Source organism: Anabrus simplex, chromosome 9 (genome assembly GCF_040414725.1).
Source record: "Anabrus simplex isolate iqAnaSimp1 chromosome 9, ASM4041472v1, whole genome shotgun sequence".
Classification (NCBI taxonomy): Eukaryota; Metazoa; Arthropoda; class Insecta; order Orthoptera; family Tettigoniidae; genus Anabrus; species Anabrus simplex.
In genome coordinates, this window is record NC_090273.1 from 64,759,663 (window position 1) to 64,779,681 (window position 20,019).

General features: G+C 40.2%; 1 protein-coding gene across 1 annotated transcript in view; it reads right to left on the minus strand.

Moving 5' to 3' along the window:
* LOC136881056 (glycine receptor subunit alpha-3) overlaps positions 1 to 20,019 on the minus strand; it is an 865,119-nt gene that overhangs the window by 306,489 nt on the left and 538,611 nt on the right. The window contains exon 3 of the mRNA XM_067153659.2: positions 6,920 to 6,987. Coding sequence (XP_067009760.2) covers positions 6,920 to 6,987 — 68 coding nt within the window. The remainder of the gene's footprint in view (positions 1 to 6,919; positions 6,988 to 20,019) is intronic.

Genomic DNA, 20,019 nt, shown 5'->3' on the forward strand with positions numbered 1-20,019 from the left:
CAGAGGGCCCCGGGTTCGATTCCCGGCCGGGTCGAGGATTTTAACCTTCATTGGTTAATTCCAATGGCCCGGGGCTGGGTGTTTGTGCCGTCTCCTGCAACTAACACACCACACATAACACTATCCTACACCACACTAACACGCAGTTACCAACGCATGGCAGATGCCGCCCACCCCCATCGGAGGGTCTGCCTTACAAGGGCTGCACCCGGCTAGAAATAGCCACACGAAATTATTATACTCAGTATATTTTGATCAACGGTGACAGCACCATATTTCAAAGCCTTGCAATTACATGTAGTCAGAAATTCAGTAAACTCCACCCCTCTTTCATCCATTTTGAAACCGATACTCGCTACAGCTTTTAATGTATTTGTTCCAGCCGACTGGTTGTAGATCTAGACATTTTATAAAAAGTAAAATCCCACTCGACGGACAAGAAAGAAGTTACAAATGTAACATTTCACCTTATAAAATCCAAAAGATATATGCATTGTTTTGTTTAGTTTGCAGTTTCTGTTCCTCTTTTTCCACAAAACAGTTGGTAAGGTACAAACACATGATACATTAGAGTCCCGCGAACTCGACCTAATGGGGACTGAGAGGGTGCCCAGTTTCCCAAATATCGAGTTTTACGGAATAAGGCATGGCTCATTCACAACTCATAATATTTTACTGCGTATCATTCTAATGAGAGACCTAGCAGGGCATAAGAAAAGTACAACATACCCTAAAATAATTGTTAGAAAGGAAAAATCAACAACAGAAACTTGCATAAGAAAATAAAGAAATGGCTAGTTCATTGTAGGAAAAATGTCGTGATGATTGACTGTTTCTAGCACTTATTCTGCCTTCGTGAAGCTTCGTCCGTAGTCGGCGGAGAAACAAAATGCCCATAGTAGATGCACCTTCATACCTTTCGGTCTGTATTCCTTCACTGTGAATCTTTTAAACTGTTCCGTTGTCTTCCATTCCTTCTTCTATTTCATCTTCATTTTTATCTTCATTCTCTTTCATTAGCGCAACTGTTTCACTATCTAAAAGTTCACGGATTGCATCCTACCCAATCCACACTCCAACAAAACCACTAGCATCTTCGCAGCCTGGAATTTTCTTTAATAAGTTGACTATATCACAATTTTCTCTCTCTTCCATGTTTCCTTGAAACACGTTTCCTTAGTGGTCCAATAATTTTCTCCGGGAAATAACGAGGCTTATATATTCGATTTCATTCCTAGATTCAGATATTCATCCCCCTACATCCATTCTGTCTATTTTCCTTAGAATATCGAAAATAACATACCATCCCTCCTCAGCTAGGACAAGAGAAGGAAGTAGTTTACATCTGTATATTTTCTTCAGTGCTTCCAAAATGCCGTGGTCCATTGATTGACGTACCGACGTCAGTTTAGGAAGAAGAAATATGGCTCATATATATCTTGACCAATGAAAATAATTTAGCAATTACGAAAAGAAAAAACATTAGTGCTCGTCAAGCTGCTGAGTTATGCGGAATGTTGAGTTATCGGGAGTCGAGTAGAGATTCTACTGACATTTTATAATTTGTTATAATGGCAATTAGAACCTCCGTCTGTTGATGAGCGGTAGAGTAGACTATTTGTCTCTGGATCCCAAGAGGTTAGGTTCAAACCCGACAGATGTAGTCAGATTTTTGAAGGACAATGGAAAGATCATTCGGCAATCTATGCCGTACAATGTCAGCTTGAAAATGATCTCAGGTGAAGCGTTTGGTGTTTACTCGATAGTATGATACATGACTGATACTCGCATCAACCCACCCTCGCGCTGATCATGCGCTGATGAATCCCAGGAGTAATGTATACGAGGGGTAATGTGTACGAGGGGTGTTTTTTAAGTAAGGACCGTTTGAAAATTAATACACAACGAAAGACGATTTTCAAACACCACATTTATTTGCATATTCTACGTACTATAGTCTATTGTTCAACATAGCCGCCAAGTTGGTTTAAACACTTATCATACGTTATAATTAAGTTTTGAATACCCTCCTCATAGACACTTGCTACCTGCTCCGATAACCACGAGTTCTTGATCTTGATCTTACGCTGGGACAGTCTGTTTGTCCTTCACCGTTACAGGCGAATATGTGTGTCTCCACTCCATGCTCTGTTGATTCGATTCTGGCGTGATATGCAAAACCCGTGTTTCGTCTCCCAGTACTATCTGACTCAACATATCGTCACCTTCTTCGGCATAACGAGTCAAGAAAAGTATCGAACAGTCATATCTTTTGTTTTTGTACAGATTTGAGTGTTCGTTGACGTTTTGTACATTTCATGAAAGAACGTGTTTCATGTGTTATGCTGCTACGTTATGTTCTTGTGGTAGAAAATGAGTTCTAACCTGGAAATAAAGCGTTTGCGGACCCATGTCCATATAACATGTTGTACTCTTCTACGTGTGAGGAGTATGTGCTGGAAATTTGACCTACTTTATTACTATACCTTGTATTTGAAATTGTTTATCTGAAAATGGAGAAGAACGTGATTTCCGGTGTCTCCTATTTCATGAATCAAAGACACTTTGGGAATAAACTTTTCAGTTCTAACCTCGATGATATTCGAACTCTGATTATGTTGGTGCCGATGTTATTCAGCTTTCACGCCTTTCTAAAGAATAAATTAGTGCTTAGTTCGATTTTTGCTTTTACAACTTGCTTCACGCCCCACCGACACAAATAGTTCTTATGGTGACGATGCGATAGAGAAAGGGCTAAGAGTGGGAAGGAAGCGGCCGTGGTCTTAACTGAATCATTTGGTTCAGAAATGACACTTCTCCAACGTACCAAATTGTTCAAAAAATATGAAAAACTGTCTGTAGTGTGTAATGTCGTTTCTATCTTTCCGATATTTATTATGCTTGTTCAACTGTTGAAATGACTATGACAGATAGGTTGTTTGTATGAATTAGTCCAATACGCTCCCTTACAGAATTTGTTGAAAATGGTGGAGACATGCTGTTTCTGCAACCAACACCATTCATGAGAATATAAGGAACTGTAACATTGATTTTAATGTCATTTCAATTTCAAAAGGAACTTTATTTGTACTGAGGATATGTAGTGTTTAAAACCATTATTTAATAGTTATTTGTAAGACATACTTATTTGCACATTGTATAGAAAAATAAACGGAAGAATACTCCTTTTATGCCCCTTTCCAAAGTTAAAAATATATATAAAACAAAACAACACAATATAATAAAAGTAACATGTAAGTCTCTTATCTTTGAACAATGCTTCTCACTTCTATTGCGCTGATGTGGCCCATGCAAACAGTTCATTATAAAACTCATGGTTTTCTTCTGGTATGTAAGATTCCAACTTCTTTATGTCTGCTAATTTATTTTCATTTAATGGAACACAGCCTTGTGGATAAGCAAGTCTAGTTGGTAACACAGGGAGACTGGTTGTAGAAATAAGCAACTTGAAAGTATGAACGCACAGTCCATCAATACAATGTTTTCCTAAGACATGATTTTCCTCATACTGAAACTCCATGAATTGATTTATATGAAATGCTACTTTCGCATCTCTTTTCACACCTCTTCCTAGCGACTCAGGTGAAAGAACTGACTCTTGAAGAATGTCTTCCACCAGTTATTGAAATCAAGAATGTCTTTATCTTGCACCATTTTAACAGTGAATCTGTTTTTTATTATTATTTGACAAAATCATCAATTAAACATACTCTCTGAGGGAATAAATTCTATCTATTCTGCGAATCTTCAGTTTCACCACACCGAAGTCGTGATCGAAAGGGATGAAAGAATGACCTTGAATCGGAAAATAGTGGTTTATTTGTTTAAATTGTCTACTAATAACAAGTGTTTGGAGAAATCTAACTACTATATTGTTGTTATTCTGACCTGGACAACCGTCAGAGATGATGTGCAGCTACTTTGTCGACTTTGGTAGCTCACTGTTAATATAATCTAAGAGAAAGGAACAGACTTCATCTGGACCCTTCTTACCTTGTCCCTCATGATATATATAACATTTCACTGTATTATATTTCAAGTTATGGATATTGAAAACATTAACAGTGAGCTGTCTAAGGTAGAAAGCTTCCTGTACAGGTATTTGCGGCAGCTGAAAATTTTGCATATAATCCACGCACATTGCAGCAACTTCGTCATCTTGTTTGCAAAGACTAGCCAGTGACTCAATGTTTCGTGTAAATGCCTTAGCTTTTCTCTGGTGCACACTATACTCTTCTGCAGCATACATTTGGCATTGTCATTTAGGGATGGACTTTTCCTCTTCACCGACAGTTCTTCGCATTTACAACACGTGTCAATTTGTGGTCTTCCAAACGCTAGATTAAAACGCTCCTTGAAAATATTGTGGTACAGCCAATAGGAAACAATTTTTATCAGGATATTTCTCCATGTAGCAGGCATGAATTATTTTCAGATTTTCTCACTCAAATATTCAATTTCTCCAGCGGAGTAATGCGATGTTTTGGTAGAGAATAAGCGTATGAGATCTTCAATCAGTTTACATATTTCCCCTGATGTTGCATTTGCAGAAGAACTTTTACCTCGTAAGTCCTTTGGTAACCTACCAGAGAGCAACAAAGATGATAAACGATGAATGCGAGCTTTTGTCACGGCATGCATACTTTTGAATGCTTTGGCACATACTTCCTGTCTTCCAGAACTAGATGTTACATAATATTTGAAATTACTTGCCCGTGACTTTGTACATGCATCTCTTGTAGGACGTCTCCTTTTAACTTGAACTCATTCTATCAATGCTTATAAATATGCGTCTTGTTCATTTTTAGTTTCCTTGTCATAAAACTTCATAAATATTTCATTCCGATCCCCCTCCGGTACTTTTTCAAAACACCTAGAACAAATTGAGTTTATTTTAAATAACAGTAGTATAATATTTATCTGTTACTGCATGCCACAATTAAACAGAATGTAAACATATTTTAAAGGTCTCATCCATGAACATCCCTTTACAATAGTATCAAAACTAAGAACAGAAAAACTGGCATCACACAATAATAAATCAACATACTCACTTGCAATCATTTCCAATTTTCTTCTTCTCAACAACCTTTCCAGCATAGTTTGTATATTCTGCACCATTTACTCTTGCACGTTTCACTTACTCTCGTTTGTATTCAACATTTTTCACACCTTCTCCTCTTTTTCACTTCCGATACAATAGTTTCTTCCTCAGTAGTGTCTGTTAGGTCATCAGCCCAGAGGCTGGTTGGATCCTCAAATAGCACCACCAAAGGTTATGCGGTTATAAGGAAACCGCAAAAACCAATGACAGCACCAAAATGAGGCGTACTAGGCAAGACGAGGAGTGAGGTAGTTTGTCATTGCTCTCCTCACTGGGTCAGAAAGTGCTACTGCAGCACGACTGACCCTATGAGCAACACCTTTCATAACACTCATGCACTAGTCGTGCTCTGAATGTCATTACTCAGCACCACCCATACCCCAGCAGCTTCTATATTGTCACAGCCACGGATGAGACTGGGACTTCGGTGGAAGCTACACTTTACTCTGGCCTGTGCCAAGAGCTGGGTACAAAAGTACTGTATCCATCAAGAAATGGCAGCAGGCCTATCCTCACTAGTAGACATGATGAACGGAAATGGAAGAGGACGTTAACATCTGGAGGGAAATTGGGAAAGCTTTCTTAGCGCCTTCTAGGGAAAGCAAACACAACTACTTTGTGAAGCGAGCTGGTTTGAAGCAAAAAACAACACCTTTCCAGGATAAGTGTTCTTTCTGCACAAAACGGATTTCATTTGAGACTGACAGGCAGATATATATGGTAGAAGTGTTTTTTCTGCACAAAATTGTAGCCCTTCGTGCATTAATCATAGCAGTATTTATAACTCGTAGAGTGTCAAAAGTGGAGAAGTGCTGTTTCTGCAACAAACGATTCAATTAAAGTGATGTGAAAACGGGAAACCACGGAAAATTATTTTCAGGGCTGCCGATACTGGGGCTAGAACCCACTATCACTCGAATGCACATTCACAGCTGCGCGCCTTAACCGCACGGCCAACTCGCTCGGGTAGTTCGATTTATTAGTCTCCCTTCAGTGTATCATCATCATCATCTTCTTCTTCTTCCTCTTATTCTACTACTACTACTTCTTTTCCCACACCCATGGGATCGCGGGTGCGAACTGTGTCGCACGTGTTGATTTGGCCGGATGCCCTTCCTGACGCCAACCCTGTCTGGAGGGATGTAATCATTATTGGGTGTTTCTGTGGTGGTTGGAAGTGTAGTGTGGTATGTTGTCTGAATATCAGGAGGAAAGTGTTGGAACAAACACAAACACCAAATCCTCGGGTAATATGAATTTATCAGGCGCGATTAAAATCCCCGACCCAGCCGGGAATCGAACCCAGGACCCTCTAAACTGAAGGCCTCAACGCTGACCATTCAGCCAATGAGTCGGACTCCCTTTAGTGTATAATATAATATAAGTTATTACATAAATACGATTTCCAGTTCCTTTTCTGAGCCCTCAGCATACGTACTAGATTTAGGTTCAGAGGGCCCGAGGTTCGATTACCGGCTTGGCTAGGGATTTTTAACTGTGTATGGTTATTCCAACGGCTCGGCGGCTGGATATTTATGCTCGTTTCTATACACATCTCTTCATTTATACAAACTACACAATACTAGCAACCGGTACAGAAACACTTAAAGTTGCAGTGATGAAGAGAATCCAATCTTAAAACTATTCAAACATCAACCTCAAGTGCTGACCTATATAAATAGAAAAATACCAGGAATAATCATAACGAAAACAAATATGATTGAAACATGCTACTTAAATGTTCAGTACGCATGTCTATCTCCCATACTGTATATTGTAAATACAAATACTCACCATTGTGACCGGGCTGATGGAACCGAAACTGCGAATATACAGCTCACAATGTACGGTTGTGGCATTATCTGAAACAACAGATTTGTAAATTAATGTTGGGTTTTGCTCTGACGAAGTCTTAAAACTGAAATCAATCAATGAATACTTTTTATGCGTTCAAAATATTGAAATTAACGTTGCGTGTGAGGTTTTAATAGATCTTTGAACAAATTGTCAATTAAAAGGTGAAGTGAAAAAATCTGCTCTATAGTTAGCCAACATAATTCTTCTTTGCGGACAGAGTAGCTCAGACGGTAGAGGGGTGACCTTGTGAGCCCAAATTGGCGGCTCCGATCCTGGATCAGTTCAGTGGATTTTGAAAATGCTCATGTCGGTAAATTTACTGGCTGGTAAAGAAATTACGCCGGGTCATAATTCCGGCACCTGGGCATGTCGGAAAACTGTAAAAGTAATTATGGGGACGTAAATGTCACCTTATCGCCTATACCAGTGGTAATAGCAGTCAGATTGATTTCACCTTAGTGCGACGCTGCTATTTTCAGTCATGTATGTCAAGGTTATAACATCGGACTATTTTTCTCCTCAGCACAAACGGCCATTTTAGACCTAAGAATTATTAAATTTTATAAATATAGCAACGTGAGTGGCCTGGAGAGGATGAGGTGCCGGAAACTGTAAGATCATAAGGCGGCACTGGTCAAAAATGTTATATTTCCCTCTGTCAACCCAGACTCTGTTGACAACTGATGGACCGCCCGTTGAGAATCAGTGACTGCCGCAGCTAGAGCATCCCACGGCACAACAAAACCACGCTGCCACCACGTCGATCAGATATGGCTGTGGATGACTCAGGTTTGGTAGAAGATTCATGGAAAGAAAAATGCATCCAGAAACTGGCTAGCTCAAAAGACAGGGGAAGATAGGTTATCACAAAACGAGAGGCCAAGAAAGCTGTTGCTGAAGCCGGAGATGATAAATACAATTTATCTACCCGGAACTGGGCACCAAAGAAGGCGAAAAAAAGTACACATCACCTTTACACATCTTGCAAGATAAAGGAAAATCCTCAGCCTCTCCAGTCATTCGAACGGGTCGGGAATGCAATAAATGCAGCCCCCATATAGCGACGAGGATAGGAATTGTTCCGGCTGCCGAAGCCTGTCGCACTCCCCTGGGGCAATGATTAGTGACTGACAGATCAAATGATATTGGAGAGTGTTGATGGAATGTAAGATGGCATGGAAAACCGGAGTACTCGGAGGAAAAGGTCCCGCCTCCGTTTTGTCCAGCACAATTCTCACATTGAGTCATTGGGATTTGAACCACGGAATCCAGCGGTTAGAGGCCGGCGCTCTGCCACCTGAGCCACGGAGGCTCGTCAGTGCAAGATATAGAACATTATTTATGCACTAAGAATAAAACGGGTTACGACGGCAGAATTGGGATGAGCCTTAAACAATGGCTGCGGCCTTTTGATGATATATCCAATACTGGATTCCTCACCCAACGATTCCATAACGTGTTCCAACGCTGCAATCGACTTACTGACAAATCTTTCAACATGGGCATGTTTTCGAGCTGGTGGTCTATCTGGAATTAGAGTCATCATTTTCCCTGACATCATTGTAACCATAGCAACCACTGTTCATCTATGTATACTAGGTGAGTCGGTCAGTACCAAAAATGTGCTTCAAGAATAGACTCCAGCATTCTGTAAATTTCTATGTCATGTTTTAATGCAGCGCTCAACCCACTGTAAATAATTGTAGTGTTATGGCATCTGAATTGTTTAAGGTATGCGTGAATTTGTATAACTTATGAACGTGCTGTATTTATAATGCTAAGATAATTGTTAGTAATTGGACAGCTCAATTTACTGCAAGTCATAGCGTAAAATTTTGAAATACTTAAGGTACATATGAATTTGTATATGACGGTGTTGTACTGTTAGGCTAGTAGTAAGCTCAACGTATAATATTGTAAGCTGTAATGTTAAGCACTGGAAATACTTAAGTTGGGTGTGAATTTGTATATTATGATGCTGGATTTAGAATGTTAAACTAGTGGTATCTCTTGAATTATTTTCTTTCAGTGCAATTGCTTGTTGTTCTCTTGTTGTTATTGTAGTAGTAGTAGCTGTTGTTGTGTCAGTAGAAAAAATATAAGATTGGAATTAGGACTGTTGACAGGACACTGCCATCTGAAAAAAAAACACCACCTACATAGAATTGGAGTAATACGAGACAGCATATGTAGGAAATGCAATGAAGCAGAGGAATCAGCTGAACACATACTTTTCGAATGTGAGGCGCTGAGTAGAATCGGACTCTCCACTCTAGGACTACCATGTGAAGAGAGAGAAAAAACATCGAGGAAGACTCAATAAGAACAACCTGCAGCTTTGTGAAGGAAGGAGGTATATCTAGGTAGGAATGAAGGAAAAACATGGTAGCAAAAGATCCTTAGAGATCGACGTTAATTAGGAACTAATATTTAGATGCAGCATGAAGAAAAGAAGAAGAAAGAAAGAAAGAAAGAAAGAAAGAAAGAAAGAAAGAAAGAAAAAGAAAGAAGCTGTTATTGCTCTTGGGTAATTATGTTTAACTTTACTTCATTATCACTTGTGTCCGACTAGTTGGCTGAACGGTCAGCGTACTGGCCTTCGGTTCAGAGGGTCCCGGGTTCGATTCCCGGCCGGGTCGGAGATTTTAAGCTTAATTGGTTAATTCCAATGGCACGGGGGCTGGTTGTATGTGTTGTCTTCATCATTTCATCCTCATCACGACGCGCAGGTCGCCTACGGGTGTCAAATAGAAAGACCTGCACCTGGCGAGCCGAACCCGTCTTGGGATATCCCGGCACCAAAAGCCATACGACATTTCATTTCATTTCATTTCATTTCAGCATCACTTGTAATGTTAGGCTGGTAGTAAGCTTAACATACAGTATAGTATTGTAAGCCGCCAAGTTAAGCACTGGGAATACTTAAGTTGTGTACGAATTTGTATACAATGATACTGGATTTAGAATGTTAAACTACTAGTATTTCTTGTAATATTTCCTTTCCATGAAACTGCTTGTTGTAGTGTTGTTATGGTAGTTGTTATTTTTGTTGGGTAATTGTTTTAATTTTACTTTGTTATCGCACTACTCTAAGTGACCATTGCCAACGGGATATTTTCCAATTGCGATGTATTTTTTAATAATAATAATAATAATAATAATAATAATAATAATAATAATAATAATAATAATAATAATACTTTCGTGTGGTTATTTCTAGCCAGAATGCAGCCCTTGTAAGGTAGACCCTCTAACATATTTTTTGGTATCCTATCTTATCACATTCTTTTAACATGTCCATATCACTGACCAACAGATGGCGGTGGACAGCAAAATGTCAGCAATGCCTCATGACACCCGTGTACGGTGTGAAAGGAGCTGTCGTGAGAGGCCATCAGATGCGCCTGAAATCGTGGCATATTGATGTTAGCACGAAAGGCAATGTTAATGAAGCTTTGTTTACTTTATTATGGTGTCAATAAGACCCCATGTTAAGCCAATAATTTGTGTCAATTATTATCTCTCCACCTCCAATTTTCCGTGAAGTATTTCTAACATTTAGAAATAAATAACTCCTACAATACCTGGTCAAACTCAATGAAATACATCGAAATATATAATATTATAAGCAAATGTTCAGAAAAATATAATACTGGGTTTCTAAATCACCTGAAGTTTACCAACTCTGTAACATGACCACCTGTTTTGAATAGCTACAGACAGTTATTTGGAAATGGCAAATTTGCATTTGTTTACATATGTGGAATTCACTCTACAAGTTAACAATCCAACTTAAATATTGATCACAGTTTGTTAATATTGTATACATTTTTCACCCGTGTAACACAGGCACGAAGACTTTCAATATTGTCTTGAATCGGACGCTCTTGTAGAGAGTGATTCATGCATGTACCTAGGAATCCACGATAAGAGAGGTCTAAAATGCTGCTGCTGCTAATTGTTTTTACGTCGCACCGACACAGACAGGTCTTACGGCGACGATGGGACAGGAAAGGGCTAGGAGTGGAAAGGAAGCGGCCGTGGCCTTAATGAAGGTACAGCCCCAGCATTTGCCTGGTGTGAAAATGGGAAACCACGGAAAACCATTTTCAGGGCTGCCGACAGTGGGGTTCGAACCTACTATCTCCCGAATACTGGATACTGGCCGCACTTAAGCGACTGCAGCTATCGAGCTCGGTAGGTCTAAAATGAGACACCCACGAAGCAAGTGTAATTTCTGAAGCGTACAAGTCCTTAAACTTCGTGACGAGGGTGCTAAAGGGCAGCAGTTCCCAGGCGGAAAGCGCAGTTCTATATATCATTCATTAGGCCAGTCCTGGAATACGGAGCAGCCGTATGGGATCCATACCAAACAGGATTCATCAAGGAACTTGAGATTGTAGAGCGAAAGGCTGCAAGATTCGTGCTTAACGATTTCGATCCTAGAGGTAGTATGACAAGTACAGCAAAACTTGAGTGGGAAACACTAGTGACTAGGAGGAAGCGAACACGGTTATGTGCCATGTATAATGCATACACGAATAAACCAGCTTAGGGAGAGTTGAACAGTCAAATAGAAAAGCCCAGTTACATAAGCAGGACAGATCATCCGAATAAAGTAAAACGTAGATCGCAGAAAACTAACTATGGTAAATATTCGTTTATAAATCTGGCAATTAATAAATACCTGCAATAATTACCCATAATTCTAGAACTGGAAAAGGCATTCGATAATGTTGATTGGACCTAGCTATTTAAGATTCTGAAGGTGATTTGGATCAAATACCGAGAACGAAGAATTATCTACAATCTGTGTTAAAATCAATGTGCAGTCATAAGTATCGAGGGTTTTGAAAAAGAAGCAGCAATCCTGAAAGGAGTGAGGCAAGGCTGCAGTTTGTCCCCCTCCTTTTCAATGTGTACATAGAACAGGCAGTAAAGGAAATCAAAGAGGAATTTGGAAAGGGAATCAGAATCCAAGGACAGGAAATCAAAACCTTGAGATTTGCCGATTATATTGTTATCTGAGACTGCTGAAGATCTCGAGAAGCTGCTGAATGGTATGGACGAAGTCTTGGGTAAGGAGTACAAGATGAAAATAAGTAACTCCAAAACAAAAGTAACGGAGTGCAGTCGAACGAAGTCAGGTGATGTAGGAAATATAAAATTAGGAAATTAAGTCTTAAAGGAAGTAGATGGATGTTTTTACTTGGGTAGTAAAATAACTAACGATGGCAGAAGGAAGGAGGACATAAAATGCAGACTAGCACAAGCAAGGAAGAGCTTTCTTAAGAAAATAAATTTGCTCACTTCAAACATTGATATCGGAATTAGAAAGATGTTTTTGAAGACTTTCGTTTGGAACGTGGAATTGTATGGAAGTGAAACATGGACCATAACTAGCTCAGAAAGAAAGAGAATAGAAGCTTTTGAAATGTGGTGTTACAGAAGAATTCTGAAGGTGAGATGGATAGATCGAATCACAAATGAAGAGATACTGAATCGAATTGGTGAGAGGAGATCGATTTGGCTAAATTTGACGAAAAGGAGAGATAGAATGATGGGACACATCTTAAGACACCCAGGACTTGTTCAGTTGGTTCTTGAAGGAAGTGTAGGTGGTAGGAACGGTAGGGGTAGACCAAGGTATGAATATGACAAGCAGATTAGAGCAGATGCAGGATGCAACAGTTACGTAGAAATGAAAGGTTAGCACAGGATAGGGTGGCATGGAGAGCTGCACCAAACCACTCTGTGGACTGATGACTCAAACAACAACAATACTACATTACATTAGAATCACCACACGGCTATACAGGGCCAGCTGCGAGAGGAAAAAGCGCGCCTCAATTTTGGTAATTAGCCAACCTGACGTTCCTTGCTTATTACTCACGGAGGGGGTTGACCAAAGCATCGAGCAAGAACGGAACATTTTAGCTGAGTTCGGAAATTGATAATACATTTTTGGCTAATAACCCTTATTGAGAGAGATTTCAGCAATGTCATTAGAGAGGAATTAATTAATAAGAATTTTTGGAATCATTTGATAAAGCTCACTTCACAGGGAGAAATATAATTAATTACGCCCAGAGAGAAGTTCTCCCGATTATCGCTAGAGTGGAAATGGCACGAGGCAGGGTCATCCATCCAGAAGACGCGGGAAATCTCCCATGGAATTAATTAATTACGCCCGTGAAAGAAGCAGGATAAATCAACGAACAACACCATTGTGATCGGAAAAACAGGCGGAATCTCTGGTGTGAGTGTCAGAAAAATCGGTCTAACGGTATAGAAGATGGAATGAGATTGCACAACAAAGGGACACTTGTCTCGCGTCACTAGATTTTTTATAAGTACTCCCTCTTCTACGAGAGAACACACTCCTAATCCATCGGTTCAAGAGGGTGAACCTGTGACAGTCTAGACAGTGTGATAGTCAAATAATAATAATAATAATAATAATAATAATAATAATAATAATAATAATAATAATAATAATAATAATAATAATAATAATAATAATAATAATAATAATAATAATAATAATAATAATAATAATAATAAAGCATTTAGCAGTTGTATGAGTGATGTTTGCAGTTTCATTTGGAAATCCAGTAGAGTGGATAATGTTTAGCATTTGGAAATTTATTTTCGTGACACCGTGTATTTGAGTAGTGAAGTCACGGCATGTTATTTTGCTCCTGAGGTCTGGAAAAATTGGGAGAATTTGTTTGAGATTATCATGAAGTTGTATATCATGGGATGACTTTTACTTAAAATTTGATCAAACTCAAGAAGAAATGGATCAAAATAAGGAATTAAATATTTATGAGAATAATTAGGAGGAAAGTTTGAGGCAGATTAAGCCCTACATTTTATGATTGGGAAGTTCTAAGCAGGATGCCGAGGAGAAAAGGCCCTGTAGTTTGAAGGAGAGGAATTTTTGTGACAGGGTGTATATGTTGATGTGTAATATTTCCGGGACAGGCTGTATAAGAGGAGTGACGTCCCATAGGGATCCTGAATTATGTTAAACAGAACGATAGAGAAATGTAAGGGTTGTCAAATCTGAGTGAGTATGTTGTAACGCATATTTTAACTATCCTAGGTACAAGCGATTTTCTCCCATGATTCTTATTTTACATAAGACTGCAACTAAAGTCAGTTAAGTCAAGTTGACGATTCCATTTGATAATAGCAAAGTGCATTTTGTTATAATCGACCTCACGAACAAAACACATTCTTACACACGGTCGAGGCACAATTTGCTTATTGGAAATTAAATTTTATTTCTATATCTTTACGAGCAGAAACTGCCTGCTGTCATTTCTAGATGGTTACAGTACTTTTGCATCTATCTCTTGGCACAGGCCAGAGTAAAGTGTAGCTTCCACCGAAGTCCCAGTCAACATCCATGGCTGTGACAATATGGAAGTTGCCTGGGTATGGGTAGTGCTGAGTAATGACATTCAGAGCATGATTAATGCATCTGAGTGTTATGAAAGGTGCTGCTCATAGGGTCAGTCGAGCTGCAATAGTACTTTCTGACCCAGTAAGGAAAGCAATGGCAAACTACCTCACTCCTCATCTTGCCTAGTACGCCTCATTTTGGTGCTGCCATAGGTTTTTGGGGTTTCCTTACAACCGCATAACCTTTGGTGGTGCTATTTGAGGATCCAACCAGCCTCTGGGCTGATGACCTAACAGACAGACAGACAGACAGACAGACAGACAGACAGACAGACAGACAGACAGACAGACAGACAGACAGACAGACAGACAGACAGACAGACAGACAGACAGACAGACAGACAGACAGACAGACGAGCATAAAAACATCGCGAATTGGATACATTGAGGGTGAGAAAGTGAGTTTACCAGATTGAGAGTTTACCCTGCGTATATTTAGAAAGTTTACTTCACTGGAGAGTTTACAATGACACAAGTTTGGAGTGTTGACATTGCATGTTATTTGGAGCCTCACAGTATTTGCTATGCCGCGAATATCGCGGTGGTTGTAATTATTGTTTTCATTCGTATCACGTAATATCAGACGAGTATTGAGTTTACTTTTATTTAGCGAACTTAACTGTATGTGTTTGCATTTCAATGAGTGATAGATTGTACTATTCGAACCCGTTATTTAATTTCGATTACACACTTTATCGTAGGAAGTGGACATAGCTAATACAGTATTTCCAGATTCGAGTTCATTTCTGTGGCGGATGTCACTTCATGTGTTTGAATTTCAATGAGAATTAGATTTAAATATCCGGACATTTTTTTAAATTTCTGATTTCGCCCAACAGTATCAGTGATGTGCGGATATCATAGTGTTGACTCAACGATAGGTTAGAGATGCCGCGTAGTTACTATCAGAGATGTGTAGACACTTCAGTGTTTGCTCAACGACAGGACCGATGTGCGTGTACATAGTGTTAGAGCTATGTAGACACCTTAGGGATGGCTCAACGATAGATTTCGGATGCCGCGTGTACATAATTATCGTCACAGGTGTGCAGACACTGTAGCGTTGGATCAGCGATAGGATCAGAACGCGTTTGTGCATAGCAAAGTTATAAGTTGGCATTTTCATTAATCGAGTTGAACGTTGATTGTGTCTGCAGTAGTGTATGCAGGTATGGAAGATATTAGCAGGTGCTATTCAGGCCTCATTTCGGCATAACTTTCACTAGCTGGAAAGTGCTTCCATAATAGCGTTGCATTAGTATTGGCTTAAATGTAAGGGTGCTTCCACGTGGAAACCTAGCAAATGGAGACTACTGGTCCTTGCTACTTAGCCGCGTGCGTTCAAGCTCGATGACATGCATTTTCTATTTTACATTGTTTTCTTTTACTTCGAGATTTATTGTTCAGGTGTACGGTATGTTACGATAGTGCAGTGTGTTGACACTGAGTTATTTTTTTAGTATTAAAGGCTTTACACTACGAATGCGGTTTCGATTCGCCAGCTGTTACAAATATTTTATTTTATTTTATTTTATTTTACGTTATTTACATTATTTAGGTGAGACGTTTGTTTACCGATCACTTGTTTAGTTTAAGGGAACAAGTGTAGGTAGACAGATTTGAAGCTGGTGCTGATGATGCTTGTTGTTTAAAAGGGCCTAACATCTAGGTCATCGGCCCCAATTGGTACGAAATGAGAAGAAAAGTCCAACGCCAAGATCCGTGCTGTTTATCACACAATTGTATTAATAATAATAGTAATAATAATAATAATAATCATAATCGTATGGCCTCAGCTACCGTGTGCAGACATTTCAAGTTGACGCCATCTGGCTGTCTGCTCGTAAATTTCGACGTTCCGTTTTACTCTAGGTCCGTTAGATGGCAGACAGAGTAAATCGGATCTCTCTTGGGCGTCTGTGGCTGAGATTTAATGAATTTTGTCGGGTAAATACCAAATGTATCACCAGAGATCTTTTACATGCCGACATCGAACGACATGGAGGGTCGAATGGACTTTTTTCCTCCCTTCAAAAATCCGACTACCTCTGCCGGGTTTGAACCCGCTATCTTGGGATCCGGAGGCCGACACGCTACCACGGATCCACAGAGGCAACGTAATCCCGTGATGTTCCGCATGTAGTGATACTAATCACGGATACTGTAAAACCCACCCTGATTCACTCTCTGTTGTTACTAATCACAAGCCTATTGTGTACCTAGCATAGTGATACTACTCGCAAGTAAAGGCGACCCATGGTGTTCCCCGCGTGTTGATATTAATTACAAGTAGTCTCATGGTCCTAGTTCGATCATCCCTTAGTCGCCCCTTTTAGTCGCCTCTTACGACAGGCAGGGGATACCGTGGGTGTATTCTTCGCCTGCGTACCCCACCCACAGGGGGTTGTGCGTTTGGTCCGCGAGAGGCCAGCAAGCCAGTTACGACCCCCCTCCCCACCTACCCAGCTCCTGGAACGCGCCACTTGGGAATATCACCTCTTCCCCTGCTACACCACCTTAGTAGGTTCGTGGAGACAGATTTGAAATCGTAGTTATAGTTATGTAGAATGGGAAATATTTCATTTGTTTATATTGCAAACTTGTAATTTGACTAATTTCTATCTATCTTAATCTGTTTATCCTCCAGGCTTGGTTTTTCCCTCGGACTCAGCGAGGGATCCCACCTCTACCGCCTCAAGGGCAGTGTCCTGGAGTTTCAGACTTTGGGTCGGGGGATACAACTGGGGAGAAGGACCAGTAACTCGCCCAGGCGGCCTCACCTGCTATGCTGAGCAGGGGCCTTGTGGGGGATGGGAAGATTGGAACGGATAGACAAGGAAGAGGGAAGGAAGCGGCCGTGGCCTTAAGTTAGGTACCATCCCGGCATTCGCCTGGAGGAGAAGTGGGAAACCACGGAAAACCACTTCCAGGATGGCTGAGGTGGGAATCGAACCCACTTCTACTCAGTTGACCTCCCGAGGCTGAGTGGACCCCGTTCCAGCCCTCGTACCACTTTTCAAATTTTCGTGGCAGAGCCGGGAATCGAACCCGGGCCTCCGGGGGTGGCAGCTAATCACACTAACCACTACACCACAGAGGCGGACAATTTGACTAATTTAACGACGTAATTGTCTCATAACCTGAAAATTGGTTTAGTAAGAAAACTTTTCGAGTGATCTAACACTTTTATTTAACTTCAGTGTTTGGCGTTTCTTCTAAAGGCATAGTGATTTAATGTTTCCCTGCATTTCACAGTTTTGTTCCTTCAGAACGATGTAACGTAAGATCTTCTTGGATTAAGTGCTATTGTTTCATTCTGAAGATCTGTTTAGAGTGATGTATATTTCGGCATCGGGAGTTATCTATAACTTAAGGACGTCACGAGATGACAACACATGGTGTGATTTTATTTCAGACTTCATTAATTGGTGTTCACTTGTTACAAACACCATGCCGGGCTGAGTGGCTCAGACGGTAGAGGCGCTGGCCTTCTGACCCCAACTTCGCAGGTTCGATCCTGGCTCACTCCGGTGGTGTTTGAAGGTGCTCAAATACGACAGCCTCGTGTCGGTAGATTTACTGGCACGGGACCAAATTCCGGCACCTCGGCGTCTCCGAAGACCGCAAAAGCAGTTAGTGGGACGTAAAGCAAATAACATTATTATTATTATTATTATTATTATTACAAACACCAAGCTTTCAAATGATATTTCGTAACCTACCTAGAGCAACTAATAGTTAATTTGGTTAGATTAAGGATCCATTCAGGGGATGTTGCGGTATCCGAGAGGATGTTCAACTGGTGGATTACCTTTATTAAATGTAAATCTGGAATTCTATTTGTTGAAGGTCATATTTTCTACGGATCGTGTGGAATAACTCTCAGTTATCGTTTGAGTCAATGTTGCCGGATTTTCAATTTTTTCTAATCTTTTCTGGTTCTGCTGTCCAAATATCTTATATTGCGTTTTCGAACCTTGGAAGATATTAATGTAAATAATTTCAAGAGACTTTCACCGTTCACGTTATGCAATGCGACTGATTTATAACAAAACTGGATGATAAATTTAATTTGTTTTCTCATGGTTATTCAGTAACCGAAATTATTGAGATTTCGTTCTATAAATTTTTAGTAAGCACATTTTGCTTCTAATTTGAAGTAGTTATACTTTCCTCTGAACCCTGTCGATCGGTCGATGAAATGAAAAGAAAAAATCATACACATCCCAAGATCTAAGAATCAATATTGTTCTACCGAAGCAGCCTAGGCAGACAACCAACGATGGAATGGTAGGTTCAAGGGTTTATTAGAGCCTTTTCACAAAAATGTAAGATACTTCAAGAGTAGACTCCAGTATTCTATATATTGTGTGTAAATTCCTATGCACCGAGCTCGATAGCTGCAGTCGCTTAAGTGCGGCCAGTATCCAGTAATCGGGAGATAGTGGGTTCGAGTCCCACTGTCGGCAGCCTTGAAGATGGTTTTCCGTGGTTTCCCATTTTCACACCAGGCAAATGCCGGGGCTGTACCATCATTAAGGCCACGGCTGCTTCCTTCGAACTCCTAGGCCTTTCCTATCCCATCGTCGCCATAAGACCAATCTGTGTCAGTGCGACGTAAAGCAAATAGCAAAAAATAAAAAAATAAAAATAAATTCCTATGTGATGGTGTCATCTTTCAATGCAACGCTCAACTCACTGTAAATTGTAGTTTTAAAGCATCTGAATTATTTAAGGAAAAAGAAAACCTACAACCTGTTTTCCAGTCAGTGACCGGGTCAAGGATGGAATGAATGAAGCCCCATCTTGCGGCGACGGTAGCAGTTATGCCGGCTGCCGAAGCCTGTCGACTCCTCTGGGGCAATTATTAATGACTGACAGATGAAATGAAATGATATTGGAGAATGTTGCTGGAATGAAAGATGACAGAGAAAACCGGAGAACCCGAAGAAAAACCTGTCCCACCTCCGCTTTGTTAAGCACAAATCTCACATGGTGTAACCGGGATTTGAATCACGGAACCCAGCCGTGAGAAGCCGGAAAGCTGCCGCCTGAGTCACGGAGGCTCAATTTATGTACAGTACTACACAAATCATTGCCCCAGAGGAGTGCGACAGGCTTCGGCAGCCGGCACCATTCCTATCCTCGCCGCTAGATGGGGGCTTCATTCATTCCATTTCTGACCCGGTCGAATGAGTGGAAACAGGCTGGGGATTTTCATTTTTACTGTACATAAATTCCTCATAATCGCAAAAATAATTTATATTTGTATGATGTCCAATTTCACAAAAATACTTGTGACTAAAAGTATCTACTCAAATGTATTGATATTGGTCAGCCAACCATTCCTTTGTTACACGAACGTCAAATTCCAACAATATTTAAAGCCTTTAACTGATTGCTATTTTGAGTGGTGAACTATTCCTTCCCTTTTGTAAATGGATATGAAAGCTGATTGAGTGGACTCTACACTCCACACTATCCTATTTACGAGAACTGAAAGGTTAGATGAACCGGTTTCCACACACAGTAACCTTCTGAAATATGTCGACTTATTAATTAAATAT